The 23,163-nt window shown below is 49.6% G+C and overlaps 1 protein-coding gene across 1 annotated transcript in view; it reads right to left on the reverse strand.

Annotated features, from left to right (window-relative positions):
• LSM11 (LSM11, U7 small nuclear RNA associated) overlaps positions 1-23,163 on the reverse strand; it is a 98,311-nt gene that overhangs the window by 36,528 nt on the left and 38,620 nt on the right. The window contains exon 2 of the mRNA XM_069653923.1: positions 14,464-14,603. Within this exon, the coding sequence (XP_069510024.1) occupies positions 14,464-14,603 (140 nt within the window). The remainder of the gene's footprint in view (positions 1-14,463; positions 14,604-23,163) is intronic.

Raw genomic sequence — 23,163 nt, forward strand, 5'->3', positions numbered from 1 at the left:
GCCGGGCCCACATTGGGGCCACTAGTATCATGGTCACCTGCTCTTGGTGCATCTTGTGCACCACCTTGTTGAGGAGGGGAGTCGGGGGAAAGGCGTAAACAAATTTCCCTGACCATTGAATCAACAGACCGTTCCCCTTGGACTGGTTCTGGGGGTACCTGGAGGCGTAACTTTGGCATTGTGAGTTCTCCAGGGTTGCGAACAGGTCTATTTCCGGGAAACCCCATTGCGTGAAGACGTTTAAGACGATGTCTTCTTGCAATTGCCATTCGTACTCTTTGGGTAGGGGGAAGTCTCTGCTGAGTTCGTTTGCTAGCAGATTGAGTTCCCCTGGTACATGTTGTGATAGTAGAAACATGTTGTGTTTGAGAGCCCACTTCCATATATTCTGGGACAGCTTGGACAGTCCTGGAGAGTGAGTGCCCCCTTGCTTGTTGTGATAGTACATGGCTGTGGTGCTGTCTGTGAGGACCATCACTGTCTTTCCTTGTAAGTGTTCCTGAAAGGCTTTCAGTGCTTTGAACACTGCTAATAGTTCCAGCAGGTTTATATGTTTGGATGCTAAGCTCGGAGTCCACACTCCGTGAGCAGTGTGATGGGATAGGTGAGCCCCCCATCCTGTAAGGGATGCGTCTGTGGTTAGAGTGGCTTCCACTGCGGGTGTGGCAAAAGTTTTCCCTAATAACAGGTTTTCTTTTGTCCACCACCGTAGCGAGAGAACCAAGGCCTGCGAGACCACCACTAGATCGTCCCATTGTCCGCTGGCCTGACACCACTGGCTGTAGAGCCACTCTTGCATTGGGCGCATGCGCAGGCGCGCGTGAGGTACCAAATAAATACATGACGCCATCATCCCTAGCAAACGCATTGCTTTGCGTACTGTAACCTCTCGACCTGCCACATAATGGGGGATCTGAAACAGCATGTTTTGGACCCTCTCGTTGGAGGGGAAGACGAGGCCGTCCTTTGTTCGAATTAGAGCCCCTAGGAATTGTTTGATTTGGCTGGGGTCTAAGCTGGACTTCTTTTCGTTGATGGAGAAGCCCAGTTGGGACAAAAGGTCTACGGTCTTTTGGGTATTGGAGAAGCATGTTTCGTAAGAATCCCCTGTTATGAGCCAGTCGTCGAGGTACGGGTAAACCGGGATGGATAATCTGCGCAGGTGGGCCGCTGCTACTGCCAGTACTTTCGTAAATACCCTTGGTGCAGATGCTATCCCGAAGGGTAGTACTTTGAACTGGTAGTGTTTGTTCTCTATCTTGAACCTGAGGTATTTTCTGTGCGCTGGCAACATTAAAATATGAAAGTATGCATCTTTCATGTCTAGTGTTGTCATGTAATCCCCCTGTGATAACAGTGGGATTACATCCTGCAAGGTTACCATACGAAACTTTTGGGGTTTGACAAAATTGTTCGCTGGACGCAGATCTAATACAGGGCGCATGGTTAAATCCTTTTTGGGTACAAGGAAGTACACTGAATAAATACCTTCTGTTACCTGCGATAGGGGGACAGCCTCTATAGCTTCTTTTTTCAGTAGCTCTTCTACTTCTTGAAGAAGAATAGTGAGGTGTTCCGGTGTCATGCGCCGGTTCCGTGGGGGTCTGTATTTTGGGGAACCGTTGAATTCGATGCAGTATCCGTGGGCTATGGTGGATAATACCCAGCGGTCTGACGTTATTCCCTCCCATGCTGAAAGGAACGATGTTAGCCGCCCCCCGACCGGTGATGCATGGGAGGGGACCCGAATCTTTGGGTCATTTGTTGGTATTGGGCGTGGGGCCTTTTGGACTGGAGCCGCGCCCTCTTCCTTTGCCACGACGTTGGCCTCTTTGACTGAACTGGGTGCTTTGGTTAGAGGGCCAGTTGGTAGCAGAGTAAAATTGTTGTTGGCTTTGCTGCTGGCGTTAGCCACGAAAGGAGCGTCTATTGCCATAGCTGCGTCCGTTAGGTGGCCTAGAAATTTGGTCAAGAGTCTTGATGGTATCAAACTCCTTCTTCGCATGTTCTAGGGCCTCATCAACTGCTTTTCCAAACAGATGTGTTTGCTCTATGGGCTTATTTATTAGGGAAGCCTGGGTTTCTGGCTTAAATCCCGAATTGCGCAGCCAGACATGGCGTTTGAGAAGTATTCCCTGAACCAGGGAACGTCCAGCTGTCTCTGCGGCATCCAAGGAGTTCTTTATGATGCCCTGGTTTACAAGAGTTCCCTCTGATATGGTAGCCAACAGGCGTGAACGCAGGGGTTCTGGTGCGTCCTCTGCTTCGCTGCGCAGCTTGCTCCACTGTGCATCTGCGTAGCTAGCTAATAGGGAATTGTTATTCGCAATCCTAGTTGAGAAGGCGGCGGAGGTCGTGATTCTCTTCCCAAGTGCATAGAGCTTCTTGCCCTCTTTGTCAGGTGGTGCCTCACTAGTAGATAGTGGTACCCCCGCTCTCTTTCTTGCGTTAGTAACTACCAGAGAGTCCGGAATAGAATGTCCCCTGATGTACAAAGGGTCAGAAGACGAAGGGCTGAAGAGCTTTTCTATCCGAGGGTTGACCCCTCTGACTAAGGCCGGATTGGAAAGGGAAGGAGTTATTCTTCTCTTTATAGAAGCCAGGAGCGGAATGGATTGACTGACCGGGGCTTTTTCTTTAATAACTTTTTCTACAAAGTCTATGTCCGGAAGAGTCTCCCCTGTGTCTATTTCAAAATGCGCTGCTGCCTTGCGCAATAGTGCATTAAGTGAGGGCTGGTCATCTATGGGGGAGGTGTTGCCAATAGGCGAGTCCTTGGGAGGAGAAGGGTGAAAGACATCAGGGTCTGAGTGCACTGATGGGGATTGCCAAGGCTGCACTGATGGGGAGTGCCAGGGCTGTGAGGTAGCTGTATCTTCCTCAAAAGCTCCTGTGCTAGTGTAAGGGTCTTCCTCAAACCTCTCCTCCTCATGTTCTTCCTCTCCACCTAAACACTCCTCATCTTCCTGGAGGTATTGCTCCTCTTCAGTGAGGTCATATGCATCTGTAGAAGGGGGAAACAGCCTAGGAATCTTGACCCTAGGGTCATCCTGGGTCCATTCTCTTGGTCTTTTGGGTGTGGGTGGGTTTTGGCTACCCAAAAACCTCTCCATCTTTTCCATACAAGAATGGAGTCTTTCCATGGTCTCATGGGGAACCCCTGAATAGTCTAGAGGGGGGAAATCAGTGTTATCACCTTCAAAACGCTTCGAACGCTCCCACAAAGTCGACGAAAGGTTTCAGTCGCCCTCAGAAAAGCCCTCCGGTAGTTCAGAAGTGCCTTTAGATGAATGGGGCAGTTCCTGGCTACTCTTGTGCTTTTTCGGCGTTTCTATTTCCTTGGGTGCGGTATTCGACGTCTGTTTCGTCGTCCGCTTACGTTTATCCTCGGAAACAATTCTCGGCAGACTCTCGACGACGAGTTCGTCAGTCGAGGGTTCTGGAGTCGGCGTTGCCTGCGCTGCGCGTTGTTTTTCGACGGCTGCTCTATGGAGCGTTACGTCGGATGTTTTTGAGGTAGCGCCCGTGTTAGATGAAAGCCCAATCGCTGGTCGCGGCTGCGTTTACGGGTGGGGCTTGAGACCCTTGCGGTCTGAGGTCGACGCCGGAGTGCCCTGCGTCCCCTTCGGCGCTGGTGGATCCTTCGTCCTCGACGAAGAAGAGCCGTGGGTTGTGTGCTTAGGCCTATGGGGTCTGTGTGCGTCCTTGTCGCCGGGGTGTTCATCCCCATAAGCAGGGCGTGAGCCGAGCCCGTCGGGGCCGGGGACGGACGTCGAGGAGCGCGAGCGCTCCTTCTGGGGGTTAATGACTTCCGTAATGGACGTCGAGTTATCACCCTCCTCGTCACTTTCTGTAACAGCAGCGGCGGGTGAGGAAACTGACTTCGACATAGCGTAGTCCGCCCACCTCTTAACTTTCCGTTCTTTAAGAGTTCTTGGTTTCAAGAGCTTACAGGCCGCGCAGCTGTCCTCTTTATGATCGAGGGGCAAGCAACGATTACAGAGCTTGCGTTTGTCCTTCCAAGTGTATTTGCCCCTACAGCGTGGGCAAAACTTAAAAGGTGTCCTCTCGATAGCTGAGGCAATAAAAACTGGTGATAACAACCCCAAGGGAAAGATAGGGGAGAAAGAAAGACATTCTCGACGAGAAGATAGAAGTTCGAACCCCCACTCTCCCTACTCTATGTTGGCCGGCGAGGCCTGGCCACGTGTTCGGCAGCGCCGAGGGATCTCCTCCGTCTCTTCCTCTCCGTCGAAAACTTGCACGGCGGAGAAACAGCTTCACAGCTAACGTCGAGGGGAGGGATCTTTACAATAAGTATATATTAAGGACCGAGGTCCGTAGTAATTGTTTTGCAATGTCTCTCTAGGAGCTCCGCGTAAGGCGACCATAAGCTGGGCGGAAAAAAACAATCTGAGGGACCTCGACGCGTGAGGGATTGTGGGTACAACGCACGTCACTATAGGGATAGTGTTACAGACACGCCTTGTCGACGTCCCCTTTTCGACTACGAAAAACAAAATGCAATACTCCGCAGTGACCACTGGATGTCGGACCTATGCACAGCATGTGATTCTAAGCAGATTAACAAACATCAGAAATATATATATATATATATATATACATACACACACACACACACATATATATACACACAGTTATATTCTCGATTTATTTATTTTTTCTTCCTCAAAGCCCAAAATTATTGAAACAAATTTTTCAATTGCTTGGTGATATGGTGGTTGACTTTAAGGAAAGGTTGGTGTTAATAACATACTCAAAATTCAGGGTTTGAAATTGCGGGGGGCTATTTAGCACCTGCTTTTAGGCTGGGAAAACCTGTTTGGCTTGAAACCAACAACCAGGAGCTAATTCGGACTCCTAAGGGGCTGATGGTGTCATGAAAACATGTCAATGTGTTATTCCCTGGTGTGAAGAATTTAGGGAATGTGCCCCTTCTCCCAAGGGGAAGCCTCCCCCCTTTGAGGGTAGGGAGGTAATAAAGAATAGAGACCCCAACCAAGAGAATGTATTACCCACAGTCATACCCACCCAAACCATGTGGATTTAAGGATCAAACAAACTTCACGAAAGAACCCTTGGAAGGTAATCCCACAAGAAGAGGGAAAGCCCAAAGACCGACAATTGCAAGCCCTGGTGACCGAGGTGGCTAAAGACGATTTGAAAATAAGATACTAAAATAACCCTAAAGCAAACCAGAACCTTGCTTTACCAGGAGAAGGGTGTCATTCTCCTGGCCTTAGTTTGTTTTGAATAGTGGTAGGGTCAGATAGGATTAGTGTTAAGACAGCGTTTTTTTTTTATTTGGACATTTCCGGATGACCGATGAGCACCTTAGTTATTTATATGGGTAGGGACACCTCATAGCTATAGGGAGATAAAATGGTCCTACTAGGCCTTGTGACATTTGCTCGATGCACCATGCAAGTGCAGTGACATTAAGTGCACGGGGATTAGAGAATGGATGGGTGGGAGAAGTGCATGAGTGATGGGAGCCCCTAAAGGTAGGGCAAGTGCTGAGGGGAGCCAAAGAGGGCACGTGCTGGTTTAGGGATGCAGGGGAAGAATGGACTAGGGGGGCATGGCCAAGACACATAAGGGACCAGGTGCCAGTCACAGGGGGACATTAATTAAGCAATAAGCCCCGGGTGGGGGGCGGGGGGATTACCAGTTCAGGTACCTGAAGTGGTAATGCCCCCCTTTGAGGGTTTTATTGCTATTAGTACCCTGGCCCGTACAACTGGGGTACTAAAAGCATTTTTTTCTGTTGTGGAAAGTCGAGTTTTGCAAAAAATAAATAATTAAAAAAAAGGCAAAGGAAGGGCAAAAGTAGTGCCTTGGGAGCCGATGAGCTGCAGACGGAAGTGTTTTCAAAGAAGAGCGAAAAAGCAGGTAAGTGGAGGGAAGGGGTGGGGGAGCAGAAGGGAGTGTGCGAGAGAGAGGGACCGCATTAGTGACCGGGATTACAATCCACATCCCTAGAGGGGATAGTTCGTGGATTTTCATGTGCAGGCAACCACCTGCAAGCTAAAATAATGCAATCTTTCTTAATGGATGCCTTTGGTTGCCTCTAGCCCGAAATTCCAATAAAAGGGGAGGGTCTGGGCCTTGAAACAGAGTTGACAACTGATACTGAAAACAAGACATACTTTATAAGCTGTATGGTGGGTAACAATTTGCACAGTGGACTAGAAACTTGTGGCTGGAAGAAAAGGACTACATTCTAAATGTAATCACCAATAGAGCAGGAATAGTATGCAAGTGGCATCTGCTGCTAACAAGCAAATATTAATTAACAGTGCACTCTAAAGTGCACCCCAGAGATTTGGCCAGAGCAACGATTCAAATAGTAATCTTATTTTTTTACATTTGTAAAGCGCCCAATGCAGCCCCTGGGAATTGTGGCGCTGTTGCAGGCACAAACTTTTCTAAGTTACATGACAACATAAAAAAATAAAAAATGGAGGACATAAGAAAAGTGGTTCGTGGTTACAGTGAACCAATACAATAGTGACAATGGGGAGAATTAAGAAAACACATGACAAACACATGAAGGGTACATAGAAGAAGGGGGAAATAGGAGTTAGCAAAGAGCCAGGTGATGAAGCTAAGTGGATATGGGATGACTGTCCGCTATAACAGAAGGGGGCAAGCAGGGCTAGTTGAGGAGAGTGGTTTTGAGGGCTGCTTCCTGAGGGTGGTTGGGCCAGCATTCCATTGTTTAGGCGCAAGGAAGAGGAAACTGGCACCTCCTGCTTTGGCCCTTTTTACGGTGGGAAAGATCAGTTGGTTGGTGAAGTTGGTTGGTGTAATTCACTCTTCTTGGTCTGGCAGAGTTGTTTCTGACAATTTTGTCAGAGATAAGAGGGGGCTGTGAGTGCGATGCATTTGTACGTTATGGATATCATCTTGAAAGTGATACGCTCTTTGATGGGAAGCCACTGGGCCTCGCGCCTGGCCTGGGAGATGTGCTCCCTATTAGGAATATTTAATGCGGTCCTGAGCCCATTATTTTGAATAACTTGGAGTCAGTGCAGGTTTTTGTAGGATGTGCCAGCAAAGAGTATGTTGCAATAATAGAGTTTGGCCCCAATGGTGGCTCTAGCTATTGAGAGGCAATTTTGTTTGGAGAGGTATGGCTTAACTGCATTAATGAATTTAGTTGTGAATGCAGCCGAGGAGGCAATGGCGCTGACCTGGGGAGTCATGGAGAGTGTCGAGTCAAGTTAGACCCCTAAAGTCTTTATTGAGGTCGAGACAGAAATTATTGTATTGTCTACCATGAAGGGTTTATGGTCATTGCATCAAATCCCTTGCAGCGAGGTGCCTTTGCATGTTTTTTTCTTTTTTTGGGCCCACCCCACCAAACCCACGTTTTTTACCCTTAAAAATCCACCAAAACAAAAATTAACCCTTTACTCCACAAACATGCATTCGTTGCAAATTTTTTAGATGTAAGAAATATCAATGCAAATGCATTCGATGGTATGGCTTTCGATGCAAGGACCAGATACCCCATGAAGGCGATATATTGTTTATCCAGCTCACTGAGAATTTACCTGGAGCCAACTATGAGGATTTCTGTTTTTAGCCCCATTGAGGCATAGCCAGTTTGCTGCCATCCACGCTTGGATGGTGGAGTAGACCAGATGCAGTGTCATGGCATCATGTTCAGATGAGCCAGAGAGAAGGAGGACCTGCGTGTCGTCAGCATAGTTCGTATAAAATATGCCGCGAGCGTCAAGGCAAGCGTCAAGGATGTCAAAAAGCGGTTTGGTGAACCAACTGAAGAGTAGGCGAAGTGCAGGAGCCTTAGCGAACACCTCAATGGATGGTGGTAGGTGTTGCACAGGCCTGGTCTGAGGATACTTTCATAGCTCTCCCTTCTAAGAACGAGGTGACCCAGGTAGTGGCTTGTGGTGGGAATTGTGCCGACTTAGTGAGGTGTCTGCAGAGGATCTTGTGGCCCATGAGATCGAAAGCTGCAGATAAAATCAAGAGAAGAGCGGGTTTGCCCTCATCCATTTTCTCCGCCAGTTGGTTTTTTAAAATCCAGTAGGGCAGTTTCAGTTCCATGGCCCAGGCGAAAGCCCGATTGCCCCTTTCCTAAAATGCAATTGGATTCAAGGAAGTGCTGGATTGGCATATAGGCCGCTTTATCAAGGATTTTTAACAAAAACGGTACTATGGTAATGGGACGGTAGTGGTTTGCTTTTCAAGAGCGGGCGAACCCAGGCTTCTTTTAGGCAGGGTGGGACGATGCCAGAGGCATTAATGAATGCCATCAGAAACGGAGCAAGGGTTTCAGCACATCCTTTGACTATTTTGGCTGGACAGATGTCCCATTTACAATTGGATGGTTTTAGATGTTTGAGCAGAGCCACAACTTCAGATACTGAGACATCCCTGAAGGAAAATAAGTTTCTGTCCTGGTGTAGTGCGTCCTCGGTGGGAGAGGGGAGGTTGGTTTTATCAAGGGCTTTATGGTGTACTTGAATTTTTGTCTGCAGGAGGTCAATTTTGTTCAGCATGGCTGTTTGGATACTTGAGCACCAGGCTTCATTTTTATCGATGTCTTGGGCATTGGTGGCAGGAGCAGCTAGTTCTCTAAAGATGGCAAACATTTCTTTAGATTCAGATGCGGCATTGGAAATTCTGGTGTTGTACGAGTTAGCTTTGGCCGTGATAATGGCCTTTTTATATTGGTTTGATCGTTTTTTAAATCTTCCTTGAGGGGGTCTTGTGGATTGTTTTGCCATTTGGTGAGTGCTTTGCGCTTGAGGGTGTGTAATTCCTGAAGCTCGGAGGTGAACCAGGAGTTTGCATGCTTCAAGACTTTAGCTTTTTTTTGTTCAAGCGGCGCTATGGTATCAATTGCTAATTTAAGGGTGCGGTTGTACATTTCTGCTAGAATCACTGGGGCTTTGGAGAAGGGAGGCTTGAAGCACGGACTTCTAGAAAAGGTTGCATATTGACTTTGGTAAGTTTACGTGCAATCCTGGCTAGTGATGGGGTATGGGAGTGTTTGGCTTGGAAGTGGTGGGGATAGTGAAGTGAATGAGGCGGTGGTCGGTCCAGGGGCAAGGGGTGTTGGAACTAATGGTGGCAGAGCAGTTGAGGTCTGCAACCCACTCAAGTGTGCGTCCTTTGGAATGTGCGGGTTCAGTGACCCTTTGTACAAATCCCAAATCTTTAAGTTCTTTGGTCAAGGCTTTGGCTTGCTTGTCCTTAGGATCGTTGAGGCCCAAGTTAAGATCCCCCAGTAGGATAGTTTTTGTGGTCGTTTTTAGGTTCTGCTAAGAGATAGAGTCGGTTTTCCTGAAAGTCTGTGGAAAGGCCCAGGGCTAAGTAAACGGTATGGATGGTGATTGTGCAGTTTGGGGAGAGGGGCGGTCGGTAAATTCAGTTATGGAGGGGGAGATTGAACAAGTGGGACAGAGGGACGCGAGGACCGCCGGCCCAGCATGAAGTTCCCGAGTTCAGTTGACTTTGGGCAGGCATGGAATTGTGTTGGTTTGGTGCTAGATCTCAGCAAGGTGAATCTGCGGACTAAGGAGTCAGGGGTTTTGGCTGTGGTGGCTTCTTTTCACGTTAGTATAGGTATGGACAGGCTAGGGTGTGCAGGTAGGAGGGGAACGAGGGGTGGTTGGGGGGTTACTCCTCTGCACCCAGGATAGAAATGGCCATATCACAAGGGGAGATGAGGAGGGTGCAAGGAGTTGGGCTGTGTAACTGGTAAACAGTACAGAGGGCAGGCAGCAATAAATGACAGGCAGTACTAGAAACAGGCAGCTATAGAAAATATTTAGTTTTAGGTTCATGGTGTGGTAATTCTAGTGGAAGGCTAGGCGAGGTACACAACATGTGGAGTAGCAGCAAATGATATTCGTCGTGTAAAACAGTCAATAGCAGCGAGATTTCGAAACTGAGCAGCGAGAGCTGTAATCAAACCAGAGGGGGGTCTGGGAAACTCTCTACCAGCACAAACACAGCCCATTGACTTATTCTTGGGTGGATGGCCCCTGGGAGAGTCTCAACCAAGTCTTTAGTTCACTGTTCTTTTCACAGAGAAGAAATGTCCCTGCATATCAGTCTTTGTCCTGCCCAGGGGCAGTCCAGCACCGAAATGCTAGGCAATTCTCCTCTGAACAAGAGTAGCACAGCAACCCCATACATGTGTTCCAGCCTAGTTAGGCATCATCAGGGAGGTGAAGCTGTAATGAAACCAGATAGATTTTTCAGCACGTTATTATGAGACGCAGTTGCTGAATAGGCAGACGAGTTGGGCAGCCTGTATTAAGGAACGAGGTAATCACGATTTAGGTTTGCGATATCAAGAAACGTAATTAACAATTGGCTATGGCGACCAGTATTCAGGTATGAGCTAGTCACAATTCAAGTTTGTAATAGCAAAGACAGCATTTAACAATTGGCTATGGCGACTCGTATTCAGGTGCGAGGTATTCACAATTAAGGTTTTTAATAGCAAGGACAGTATTTAGCAATTGGTCCTAACAGCAGGTAAAGCGGTCATACAATATGGCAGTATAGTGCTGGCAGATAGGTCAATGGCAACTCAGTTGAGGCTGTAATAAAAGAGGCACCATAGGCGGCCGTTGGGTGTGTGGTGAGAGTCACGCTTTAAAGTCGATTGATTTGGCAATGTGATAGTAGGGCAGGGTTGGCATAGTAGCCGTGGGCCGAGCAAGAGTAGAACATTGATTGTTTATGGATCAAAATGGCAAATAATTTACCGGATATATGGGGCAAAGTAATGCAGATTGATGCAAGTGCAAACAACCAAGCATGAGCAGGGAAGATAGGGATAAGGTGAGAAAGCGAGAAGGAATTATATTTTTGCCAGATTACACTTGAAAAAATGATGATCCGGCTTTGCTAGCACTGAGACAGTCCCACAGTGGACACCACCGTCTGATACAATTTGGCATCACCACCATTATGGTTGATAGAGATGCTTTATCTCCGAATCCCTTGGTGGCTGCACGAGGATGTTAAAAAAAAAAAACATGGCATGCAGGGGAAAGCCCCTTTAGACTACCTGTCAGGAGAATGAGCCTGAACCTGAAGACCTATACCTGGCCAACCATACGTTCAACCAGAGCGAAAGGACAAGCACTCCCAAGAACCCATCGCCTACCCCTAGGCAGGTCAGTAAATCAGATACAAGGACACAATGTTTGACTGTAAAAAAGCAAGAGATCCAGAAACACAAGCAATTAGGGACCTCCACATAAAGAAGGTATACTGCAATTTTCCCCACCTCAAGGCCAGTGATCACATTGGTACCGGTGTTCAGGCGACACGAAGAAAGGTTTAATCTTGCACATCATTCAAATAGACTGCTTTGAAAAGGGCCACCCTTCAATAGGTTGCAAAATGTCCAGATCTGGCACCCAGCTTACTTTCTTGTTTTTGTTCAACAGCTGCAGTACTGGACAGACCGGAAGATTCTTTGCTTGTTGACATGGGTTATTATCACTCGGGTTCAGCATCTGGGATTGCTGCAAAGGACGCTCCGGTATTCAAACTTTTTTTTTTTCTTTTTTTTAAAATGGAGCCTCTTGCAGACACTTACTCAATCACCCAACTGTGCTATACACAACCAAAATAAACTAATCGTTATTGGGGTATAAAAGGATGTTGGTCAAAAGTTATCTTATTCACACAGTGGCATAGGAGGCAGTGTCAAAAAGGAATGTGTAGAAGCAGTATCCTACCCATCTAAAGGAACATTACTAATACTAAGTAATTTATTCTAATGGATACCCACTTCCAAAATAATTTCATCTTAAAAAACATCACAAATCAACAACTCTAGAGGATGGTGGAAATATATCACGATGAGTCGATACCTTCTAAAGAAGACACTGTAGAGGGCCCAAATGAAGATCTAAACCATGGTTACTCATATGCTGGATGGGGATAACGGGTGCTAAAGTCGAAAACATTTGGCAGGTCACAATGAGTAATCATGATCTAAGCAGTAATTGCTCATCATAAGGTGTGCAATGTCCCATGGGAAAGCCGGACTGATGTCCAACAATCCAAAAAGAATCTTAAGTAGCCTTCAGATCACTAGCAGAAAGCATCTGTGTGCTGTAGCGAGTACGTTCATGCATAACACATCACCTATAAATAATTTTTACAGGAAAGCTATTCAAGCAAAACCGAGCCCTTGGAAAGAAGTGTTGCTGATAAAAACCAAGAGATGTAGAAGCAGAGACCACATTTTCATGCTGGCAATATCAAACTTCTCTGAAAAAACAGAATCATCTCTGGCAAAATGAAAGATTTGACATTTTCCTTCACTTTACTAGGAACCACTATATAAAATGTCAGAACTAGGTTTACGTTCTAGGACAATCCCAGTATCACAAAGGAATTAATGGCTTTCTTTCAATGCCAGCGTGGGACACTCGTGTCAATGCCGAGCAGTACCCAATGGCAAGTTTATGCCCCAATGTTAAGGGTAGAATATCGCCTCGGGGTGCATAGATCAACTTTCCAAAGACAATCTGAAAGCAGGGAAACAATACGGGTTTCTTCTGAAATTTCCGACTGCTGACAGACAACGGTCGGTACTCACAAAGTGAGAGAGCAACAGTTCTGGGGATTAAGTGACTTCTCTGATGGTGATCAAAATGATCTTTCGACAGGAAGCATTTCTGTGAATCTACTGGAGATCCTGCCAAACTGAAGGAGAATTGCTACGGGTATATAGGGGAGCTGTCTGGTTCGCTAGAAGGGCACATCTGGTCCCGCTGATGCAGATGTCGTCAATAAGAGGCAGTCAAGGGAAGAGGCTGAAGACTTAACATTCTTTTTAGATTTCTTTCCTGTTGAAACATTCTTTTTTCGAATAGCGATCAGGGGCCTCTGGCTACAGATTTTCTCTCTGTCTGGTGCATGCAACTCTTGTGTCAGGACAGCAAGGCTTTCGGATAAAGTGGATTTGTGTGTACGCGAGACTCAATGGAGCCCGGAGGCCTTCACTGTCAACATATCAAAATGGGCTGGCATATCAGTCAACCCCTCGGTAGCTGCTTATGGGTTAGGGTCAACTCTGCAGGTTGAGCCGTTTCCAAAAGACTTACAATCAGATCTACAGCATTGTGTATATATATTAGGGTTTGAAACTGGCTGGTCTAGAAGAGCCTGTTCAACTTAACACCAACAGTTACAAGTTCGTTTTGACTAGTCAGGTCAATAAGTACCAAACACACTTACCCATCAGACCTTAACTGTGCGTTTGAGAATGCTGTAGTGACACACACACACACAGACATTTAAGCATAGCGAGGCATACATAACGGACAAAGGTTATAGAGTGCGTCTCGTTTGGAAGTTGTAAAAGTTTGAGAAGCTGTATCCTTGTTATCAAGCTGTAGCTCCTGCTTACTGCACGACTCCGATACCCTGGAGCTGCTTTTAGCTCCTGCTTAACAAATCCTTATTTCAATCCATATAATATATACATATGTATTCATAAAACACACATAATTGCATTACATACACATTCACCCCACGATGCCATACTAGTCCATGTTGAAAGAAAAAAGTATAACACGTTACATAAGAGATTATGGCTAAGATCCAAACATCAAATCGCATTTCAGGTCATGGTTACTTGGAAAATTAGCACATCGCCCCACCACACGCCGCTTGTGATCCAAAACGAACTGCGGCCATAACTACATCTATGCCCTGTCAAAGACGTCCTGCCCACAGGCGAGGTATCATGCCCCATTGCAATACCCCCACCCACTATACCAACAGGGTATATAGCCTTTGAGAGCGCATCTACAGGCATGGCTAATATAAAGCCCCAAGAGCATTAGCCAGGCTGCAGCATACACAGGTCAGACTGTGTGGCGCCCTGTACATAATGCACACAGGGTATATGCCCTGTTGCCGTTCTCCTTGCACAGCACATCCTTCCCACAGTACCCAACAGCAATGAGATTTATTGGCAAGGCTAGCTGTGATGCAATGTGTGAAGTGTGTTAACGGTGGCAGGGAGTTCTTACCAGGCCTTTACAAAAAGATATTAGCCCCTTAATGAGAAGGGGCTATTGCTGCCATATACGTATATAGACAATCCTCAATTTCAAGTTTTGTGGTCACGCAGAAACAGAGTGCAGGCCTCCCCAGAGGATTGCTAGTTTATCATTAACTGTTTTTGCTATAGCGGATGATCGTTTCCTGGACCCTTTGAAGGCCGTATCTTGCATGAAGCCTCTGACTTACAGATAGACGATCCAGGGCGATATACGTTGCCGCGGTGTGTAGACTGCTGAGCCGCCATTTACTTGCCTCGCCATGTAAACATTTGAAACCTAATGCATACCTACAGCCCCCTCCTTGCTGAACTGAATGAGTGCGGCAAGTGTTATACTATCATACAGAATTCTGAATAATTACCATGTTCCAGAATTTGTCGAAGGCCACAAGGAACCCAGAGCACACTCCACGCAGTCCCTTAAAGGTGCGAATGTGGACGTTGACTTTCACACGGTCACGGACACAGCGGTGAAGTTCTCCCAGAGGACTACCTTCATTCACTGGGGAGAGAAGCACAGAGATTCCTTATTTAATCCCAAACTTGTAAACCCACCACCCTCCCTTAGGACACAAGGTTACAAGAGATTTTTTAAATAACCACTTTCCTCAAAATCTTAAATCTGCTACAACATGCAGTAACATTTAACAGCCTATTTTCTTAATGTACCACTCCTAATTTACACACCCGCAATCAGCCTATCCTTTTAAATACTGGCACTTGCTCCATGCAGTACCCAACAACGCCAAGCTTCTCAAGGTAAACACTTGCATGCATACCATGGCACCTTTGAAAGTATGATAATGTTAAAGGACATTTGTACTGCGTACTATCACCACCGGAGTGGTCCCCTGGCGCATCAATAGTATGCCAAACTTGAGAAGGCAATAGACCATATAGCACAGTTATCACAGTATTGCCTGGCCTAAACATTGACAATGTCTCTTAAAAGAACATTTTGATCAGAAAACCCCACAAATCGACAGACTAAAAAAACTCAGACTATCAAGGTTTGTGGTCCAGTCTCCACCCTAGACCCAATGCATGTCAAGAGTGCATCGGGAGGAATCTCCCTCGTCACAGTGGTAATCTAGATAAGAGCAAAGGGGATACTAGACACCAACAGCTGTCTGGAAGTAATATTCATAACATAATGAGACAGGGTTCTTGTGAAGAAGTAAAGAGACTTTTGAGGACTATTGTTAAAGACTTTACGAAGACTGCTCTCAAGGCTGTGCAAGGTGGGTCAGAAGAAGGGAGTTATTCTCCTAACCATACTCTTTGTTGAATCAAAAGTTTGAGCAAAGGATCGTTAGATAAGAAAAAAACTGAGCCCCTTCACACGGAGAAGGGAGTCATTCCCCTGGTACTATTTTCATTTTGGATGCTGAACACTTCTGTAGATTAGTGGTAGGGTTAGAGTAGATTTTTGGACCGAGGACAGACACTTTTATTTGGACACATTTTGGCGATGAGCCTCCCTACTACACCAGTTTAATGCATCTGTCCTTGCAGTTTATGTAAGGTACTCAATCTTGGTAAAGGCAAATCAGCCAGACTCTTGCAGAAGTACCTCTTCCCGTCTTAAGAAATACAATATGGATTTTCTTTTGTGCCACTTCAGCAGCCATGGGTTAGGAATATGGCAGAGAACCGCTGGGCGTGCCTCGGAGGTGACTGGGAGAACTCACTGATTGGCGGGTTTCTAAGAAGATTTGCTATTGGTAGACCTCATTCTGGTGCTGGCCAGAGATTTGGTCTTGTTGCTTTTTTGAGCCTTTTGAAGAATGTAGAGCTCTATGAAAGTAATTTTGCTGGTGGTGATGTTTTTGGCAAGTCATTTGTGGAATAGGTTTTCTCTTATTCAGGGAAGCATTTTTGATGGTTACACCAGATGCATCTAATGTTTTTGGATCCAACTTTTAGGGGGATTCAGTTTTCAACCTTTCATAGAAAATCAGGAGACTGCACTTCCTTCTTTTAGACCACCTTCTCTGTCCAAGAACAAGCTATTGGTACACTTTTTAGATGAATGAAGATTTAGCTTTCACTAAACAATCACTATGTTGCTCGAATTGCTAAAGACATGGTAGGAAAGCTTCCAAGAAGAGTGCATTTTAAAGCACATTTTCACCGATTCTATCGGCACAAAATGTAGCGGGAAGGAAAGACCCACCCTCCCCCATCCAATATTTTGTCACCCAAACGTACCCCCCGCATTTTTTGCGTGCACGTAAAGAAAATCTGTGGCAACACTTCGGCATTAAACATGACGGATACTGATAATTGTGTTAGCTAACTGGAAGTAATTAGGATTCCTTCTGGTATTTAAGGGAGTTCTACAAGAGTTATGGCCGCATTACGGGCTGAAGCTAAAAATGTGCTTTTATCAGGCATATGATATGGCATTTATAACGCGCCTATACACAAGTGTTTCAAGGCGCGACGAGGTAAGGGAGGGGGAACAGAGGAAAGACACAGATCTCACTAGGCCATGTGACAGTAAGATCGCGCAAGTGCAGGGGGAAGGGAGTGGTGCAATGTTGCTGGGATTCATACTGCCATTTACATGGTCTCCAGAAGCTCTGACAGATTTGAAGGAGAGGGCGGTGGATTATGTTAGTCGGGAGAGATGTAACATGCAAATTAATTTTGCTGATGTGTGCAGTGGAGCTAGGTTCTATGTCCAGATCTCTTTTAAAGGCATAGAGGAGTTTGCGTCCAGAGAGCCTTGTGGGCCCACAGTGCTAGGGTACACTGGCAGGGTAGTGGTCTGTAAATTGGTTATAAAGTTATGTCATTTGAGGTCTATTGAGAGGGATGGAACAAGTTACTTACCTGTAACTGTTGTTCTCCAGCATGGGTCTGGCATGGATTCACATGCTCATGAATATTCCCCGTCGTCAGGCTGGGAATCCTCGGTAAAGAAAAAACCAGTATTAGTTTCGTTTCTGATCTGTCTTTCGTAGTAGTAACCAATCACTGGTCTCTGCGTCATACTGACCACAGCCAATGACTGCCCTCTACCTAAGCACCGCCTCTGGCAGCCATCTTCAGATTTGGAAGCACGTGAAGTGGCAGTATGACCAAGTGAAGAGCCGCCGAGGGGTAGGCGGGAGGGTTCGCATGTGAATCCATGCTAGACCCATGCTGGAGAACAACAGTTACAGGTAAGTAACTTGTTCCTTCTCCAGCATGGGGTCTGGCATGGATTCACATGCTCATGAATAAAGAATACATAGCAGTACACACATGCACAACCACGGGAGGTGGCAAAGGCTCAACATTAAGCATCACATCAAACTCAACATTAAGCATCTTACCTCCTCACCAGGCTCACCTCAGGCGAACAGGTTGCGCAGCACCACTTGGCCGACCCTGGACTCCTCCCTGGAATCCCGATCGACGCAGTAGAATTTCGTGAAGGTGTGCGTCGACCTCCACGTAGCAGCCCTACATATGTCCAGCAGGGGCACACCAGAAAGGAACGCCGTGGTAGCTGCGATCGCTCTGGTGGAATGGGCTCGGCCAGGCAGAGGTCGGTTTGCCAACCGATGACAGTACATGATACAGCCGGAGAGCCATCTGGAAATGGAAGCCTTCGAGAGAGCCTTCCCCTGATTGACCGGTCCAAAGTTCACAAAGAGTTGTGACGTCTTCCGAAAACAATTCGTGCGGTCCACGTAGAACTTCAGCGCTCTAGCCACATCCAGCGAGTGCAAAGTCCTCTCAGCCGGCGACGAAGGCGACGGGAAGAACACAGGCAACACCAAGGGTTCGTTGAGATGGAAGTCCGACGGTACCTTGGGCATGAAGGAGGGGTGCGTCCTGAGCACTACCCTCGTGTCGTGAAAAGTCAAGTACGGGGCCTTGCAGGAAAGGGCCTGGATCTCTCCCACCCGTCGTGCGGAGGTGATGGCCACAAGAAACGCTGTTTTCCACAACAGAAACTTCAACGGGGCCGAGTGCAGAGGCTCGAACGGAGGTCCCATGAGCTTGGTCAGCACCACGTTGAGCTCCCACGCCGGGGCCGGAGCCTTCACCGGCGGGAACGATCTGAACAGTCCCTTCATGAACTCTTTCACCAGACGATGAGACCACAAGGACGTCCGCCCCGTGGTTCTGGTGTATCGGGAGATCGCAGCAAGATGAATCTTGATGGACGCGTGTGCCAGTCCAGCTTTGGCCAGCGTCAGCAGGTACGGCAGTACCTGGGGAGCCGTAATCCGTAGAGGGTTAATCTTCTGTGCGTGGCACCAGACAGAGAACCTCTTCCATTTGTGTCCGTAGCATTTAAGAGTCGAGGACGCCCTGGCCTTTGCAAGAACCTCTCTGCAGTCGGCCGGTGTGTCGTATCCTCCAAACTCTAGCGCTGCAGGAGCCAGGCCTGCAAGTTCAGCGATTTCGGGTCGTGGTGGAGGATGGCGCCTCCTTCCCTGGAGAGTAGATCCGCGTCCACCGGCAGCTTGATTGGCGGGGACGTTGACAAGTCCAGAAGGTCCGGGAACCATATCTGCCTCGGCCACGCAGGTGCGACGAGGATCATCCTGCACCGTGACCTCTTGAGCTGGTTGACGAGCCGGATTAGCAGTGGCAAAGGAGGGAACGCGTAGAGGAACAGGCCCTCCCAGGGGAACGAGAAAGCATCGCCCATGCTCCTCGCCTGGGGAAACCTGCTGGCGAACCTCCGGCACTTGGAGTTCGTCGCCGCCGCGAACAGGTCGATCTGGGGTGTGCCCCACCGTCGGAAGAGGCGATCCACTAGATCCTGCCGTAGTTCCCACTCGTGGCACGAGCGCAGCTCCCTGCTGAGTGAGTCGGCGATGGTGTTTTTTTATCCCTGCCAGATGAAACGGCACCAGAAACATCCTTTGGGCGACGGCCCAACGCCACAGGTCCTGCGCCTCCTTGGACAGTGCTGGGGACCTGGTTCCGCCCTGTTTCCTGATGTAAAACATGGTGGTGGTGTTGTCGGTGAAGATCCTCACCACCTTGCCCTTGAGGGACGGAAGGAAGGACCTGAGGGCCCAGAACACTGCACGGAGCTCCAGGACGTTGATATGGAGGGACTTCTCCGTCGGGAGCCAAAGGCCTCTCGCGTGCAGGTTTTCGGTGTGCGCTCCCCACCCTTCCAGGGAGGCATCCGTGGTCACTGTCTCCTGGTGGTCTGGGGTCTGGAAGTCCATGCCCGCCGTCAGATGCGCGCGGGTGCCCCACCACCGGACCGCTCGGCGGAAACTCTCGTCGAGTGTGATCCTCTCCTCGAAGCCGCCCGTCGTTTGGATCCAGCGCGCGTCCAGGAACTCCTGCAACGGGCGCATCCGGAGCCTGCACATGGGAATGAGGTAGATGCAAGAAGACATCATTCCGAGGAGGGACTTGATGGACCTCACCTTGGCCGCGTCGGAAGCCAACATCCGCTGTACCTTGCCCAGGATGGACCTGGTCCTTTCCTCCGACGGGGAGGCCAGAAGGGACACTGTCGAGCTTCGCTCCCAGAAACAGTGCGTTTTGCGCGGGTACCAGGTGGGACTTGGCGTAGTTCACGGAGAATCCCAGGTCCGTGAGAAGTTGGACGGTCCTTGCCGTGTGCTCCACGGCGAGCTCCCTCGTCTTGGCTCGGATGAGCCAGTCGTCCAGGTAGGGGTAGATGTGGATCCCCTCGCGGCGCAGCTGCGCCGCCACCGGTGCAAGGCACTTGGTGAATACCCTGGGTGCCGACCGTAGTCCGAAGGGGAGGGCTTTGAACTGGTAGTGACGCCCTTGGACCACAAACCTGAGGAATTTTCGGTGCCCCTTTAGGATGGGAATATGGAAGTAGGCATCCTCCAAATCCAACGACGATAGGAAGTCTCCTTCCTCCAGCTGACCCAGGACGTGCTGGAGGGTGACCATCCGGAACTTCTGCGCCTTGATGAATTTGTTCAGACGTCGCAGGTCTAGGATGGGGCGCCATCCTCCCGTCTTCTTCTTCGCGAGGAAGTATCTCAAATAAACTCCGGAGCCCCGAAGCCTCTTTGGGACGAGTTCGATGGCGCCATTCCTGAGCATCGCCCTTACCTCCAGGAGAAGCTGAGGGACGTGAAGCTCTTTGCTGGCCACGGGGGGGACGACGCGTGGGCACCTTCTTTGAAACTTGAGCGCGTGGCCCCGGGCTAAGGCGTCCAGCACCCAACGGTCGGTGGAGATGGACTCCGACACGCTGACGAAGCTCGCCAGCCGGCCTCCCACTGGGGTGCATCGGTGGGGGCCTGACCCCACGGTCGGTTCAATCCTGTTTCAACGAGGCTTTGCCGCCTTGACCTCCTTGGCGACGACGGCGGGGTCCGCCAGACTTGCCTCGTCCTCTGTAGGCCTCCTGAGACGACGAGCGGGCCGCTTGACGGTAGGTGGAGAAACCGCCGCCGGAACCTTTGGAGGTGCCCTTGCCTCCGCTGCTCCGAAAGGGCGTCCGTCGTTGCTGCAGAACCCCGGGCCCGGGCCGTCTCAGTGTCCGCTTTAATGGCCTGAAGGGAATCGTCCACTGTTTTCCCAAACAGGTTGTTCCCATCGAACGGCATGTCCAGGACTCTGGTCTGTACGTCTTGACGGAAGTCCGTAGCCTTGAGCCATCCACGCCGCCTAAGGCACACGCCATTGCCCAACTGGCGAAACCCAGTGTCGGCGATGTCCGTCGCAATAGTGATGGCGTGGTCCGACGCCACCTCAGCTTTCTGTAGGATCTCCAGGGCATCCGCCCTCTTGTCGTCCGGTAGGAAGTCCAGCAGGGGAGCCAGTTTGTACCATAGCTCCCTGTCGTAGCGGGCCACGATAGCTAAGGCGTTGGCCGCTTTAATCGTCGTCGCTGCAGACGAGATGACCCTGCGTCCCATAGTGTCCAATTTCTTTCCCTCGCCGTCCGGTGGGGAAGTCGATGTGGAGGCCGCACCCCCCCCCGCTTTCTTCCTGGCCGCCGCGGAGACGACGGAGTCCGGGGTAGGCTGCGCCCGGAGGCACAGGGGGGCCGCGTCCGGGACCCGGTACTTCTTCTCGTACCGGTCTCTTCTAGCTGGCGTAGTGGAAGGGTTCTTGAGGAGGGCGAGGCCCTCATCCCAAATGTCGTCCAGTAGAGGCACCGCGAGGACCGTCTTCCTCTTGGCCTCGCGCCGTTGATAAAGGAATCCTTCCTTTTTCTTCTCCTCAGGGCAGAGTTGGAAAAGCTCGGATGCCCTGGCGATCATGGAGTGGATCGAACCAATCTCGTCGGGCGGAGAAGCCCTGGTGGGAGGTGACGGTAGATCCTCGTCGTATACCTCGTCGTCCGTACCCGTCGCTACCGTGTCAGTCCCCGTATCATCCCCTCGGGTGGACGGGGAGGAGGGCTGGACGGTGCGCGACGGCTGAAAAGGAGGTGGAGGGTGAATCCTTCTTTACTTGGGCGGGGGAACGCCAGAAGGTCCCGGTTCAGGATCCCCGGACGGGAGAGGTTCCTCCGTCGGCAACGGTAGTCTCGTCCTTATCTCTGAGCATAAGGACTGTATAGCCAACAAAATGGCCGCCGAGTTGTCTTGCGGCGCTGGCAGAGGGGAATCCGACGGGCGATCAGGGGCCCCGTCGGCACCCTCGACGATGTCGTCGTCACCTGCGTCGGGATCCATCCCGACGGGCCGGTCTTCTTCCACGCCAAGGCCGTGGCTTAAGACCTCGATCAGCTCTTCCTCCGAGGTTGAAGCCGAATCTACGACGACGCCCTGCCCCCCCTTTTTCTTCCCCGCCGGGGATTTCACGGGGGTCCTATCGATGGGCACAAAAGAGGACTCCCTCCGAGGTGGCAGGGAGACTGAGCCCCGAGGTCGCCACCACTGGTGTAGCCTCCACAGGCTGAGCCAGGGTCGCCGCGACAGTATCGATAGAGGGCTTGGCCGGATGGATTAAGGCCTTCACCACCTTAGGTGCGCTCACCGCCTTATCCTTGAGGGGGGGGGACACTGCCTCACTCCCCCTCCGATGGGGCCTTCGAGCTCGACCGGGGCCTCTCCAGGAGCTTTGCCGGGTGCTCGCCCTTCCTCTTACCCGACCCAGAGCGTTGGCTCGTGGTTGAAGGTGCCGGGGAGGGTGCGCCCTGCCTGGCGCCCGTAGAGCCCGACCGTTCGGCGCTCCCGGTGCCAGCGGACTCGCGGTGCTTGGCCTTGTGTTGGACCCCCGTCGCCGGGGCGTCCTCAAAGGTCTTAGAAGACCGCTCGGATTTCTTCCTCTTCTTCTCGCCTGACGGGCTCTTCCCTTCCAGCCAGTTGGCGAGACGTTGATGGCGGTCCTTCATGGTCCGCTCCGACATATTGCTGCAAAACGCACAGTCCTTCTCCACGTGCGTCTTGTCCTCATGTAAGCAGTAGAGACAAAAGGAGTGTTCGTCCTCCTTAAAGACGTTCTGCAGCTGGCATCCAGGGCAGACCCTGAACAGCTTTCCGGGCGTCGAGCTTCCCTTCTCCTGGGCCATGTCCGGGCCTGAGAAGCTTCTGGAGTCCTCCAAAGCGTAGCTCGACGAAATCTTCACCCTTGAGGGGCGCAGACGAATCCGACACGGGTCCCCGTTGATCGGATGGAGAGTCGGTGGAGCTTGAGGCTCTTTTGACCGAAAAAACGAAGTTTTTGAGCAAAAAACATGAAAAAATAGCACTAACGCTCGAGAGCAATAGCACGAGGATCCCAACACATGAACGTGCGGTAAAAATCTGAAGATGGCTGCCAGAGGCGGTGCTTAGGTAGAGGGCAGTCATTGGCTGTGGTCAGTATGACGCAGAGACCAGTGATTGGTTACTACTACGAAAGACAGATCAGAAACAAAACTGATACTGGTTTTTTCTTTACCGAGGATTCCCAGCCTGACGACGGGGAATATTCATGAGCATGTGAATCCATGCCAGACCCCATGCTGGAGAATTTAAATTGATGTGTGCGAGTCGCATAGGTATAGTGTTAGCAGGTTGCAAAATGTGCACTCGAAACTACCAGTTGGTTGACTCTGAATAAGAAATGGTGTGCTGCGTGTATGTATAGCATAGATGTGGCAAGTGACTATTGGC

This window comes from Ambystoma mexicanum, chromosome 3q (assembly GCF_040938575.1).
Source record: "Ambystoma mexicanum isolate Mex_15411 chromosome 3q, UKY_AmexF1_1, whole genome shotgun sequence".
NCBI lineage: Eukaryota > Metazoa > Chordata > Amphibia > Caudata > Ambystomatidae > Ambystoma > Ambystoma mexicanum.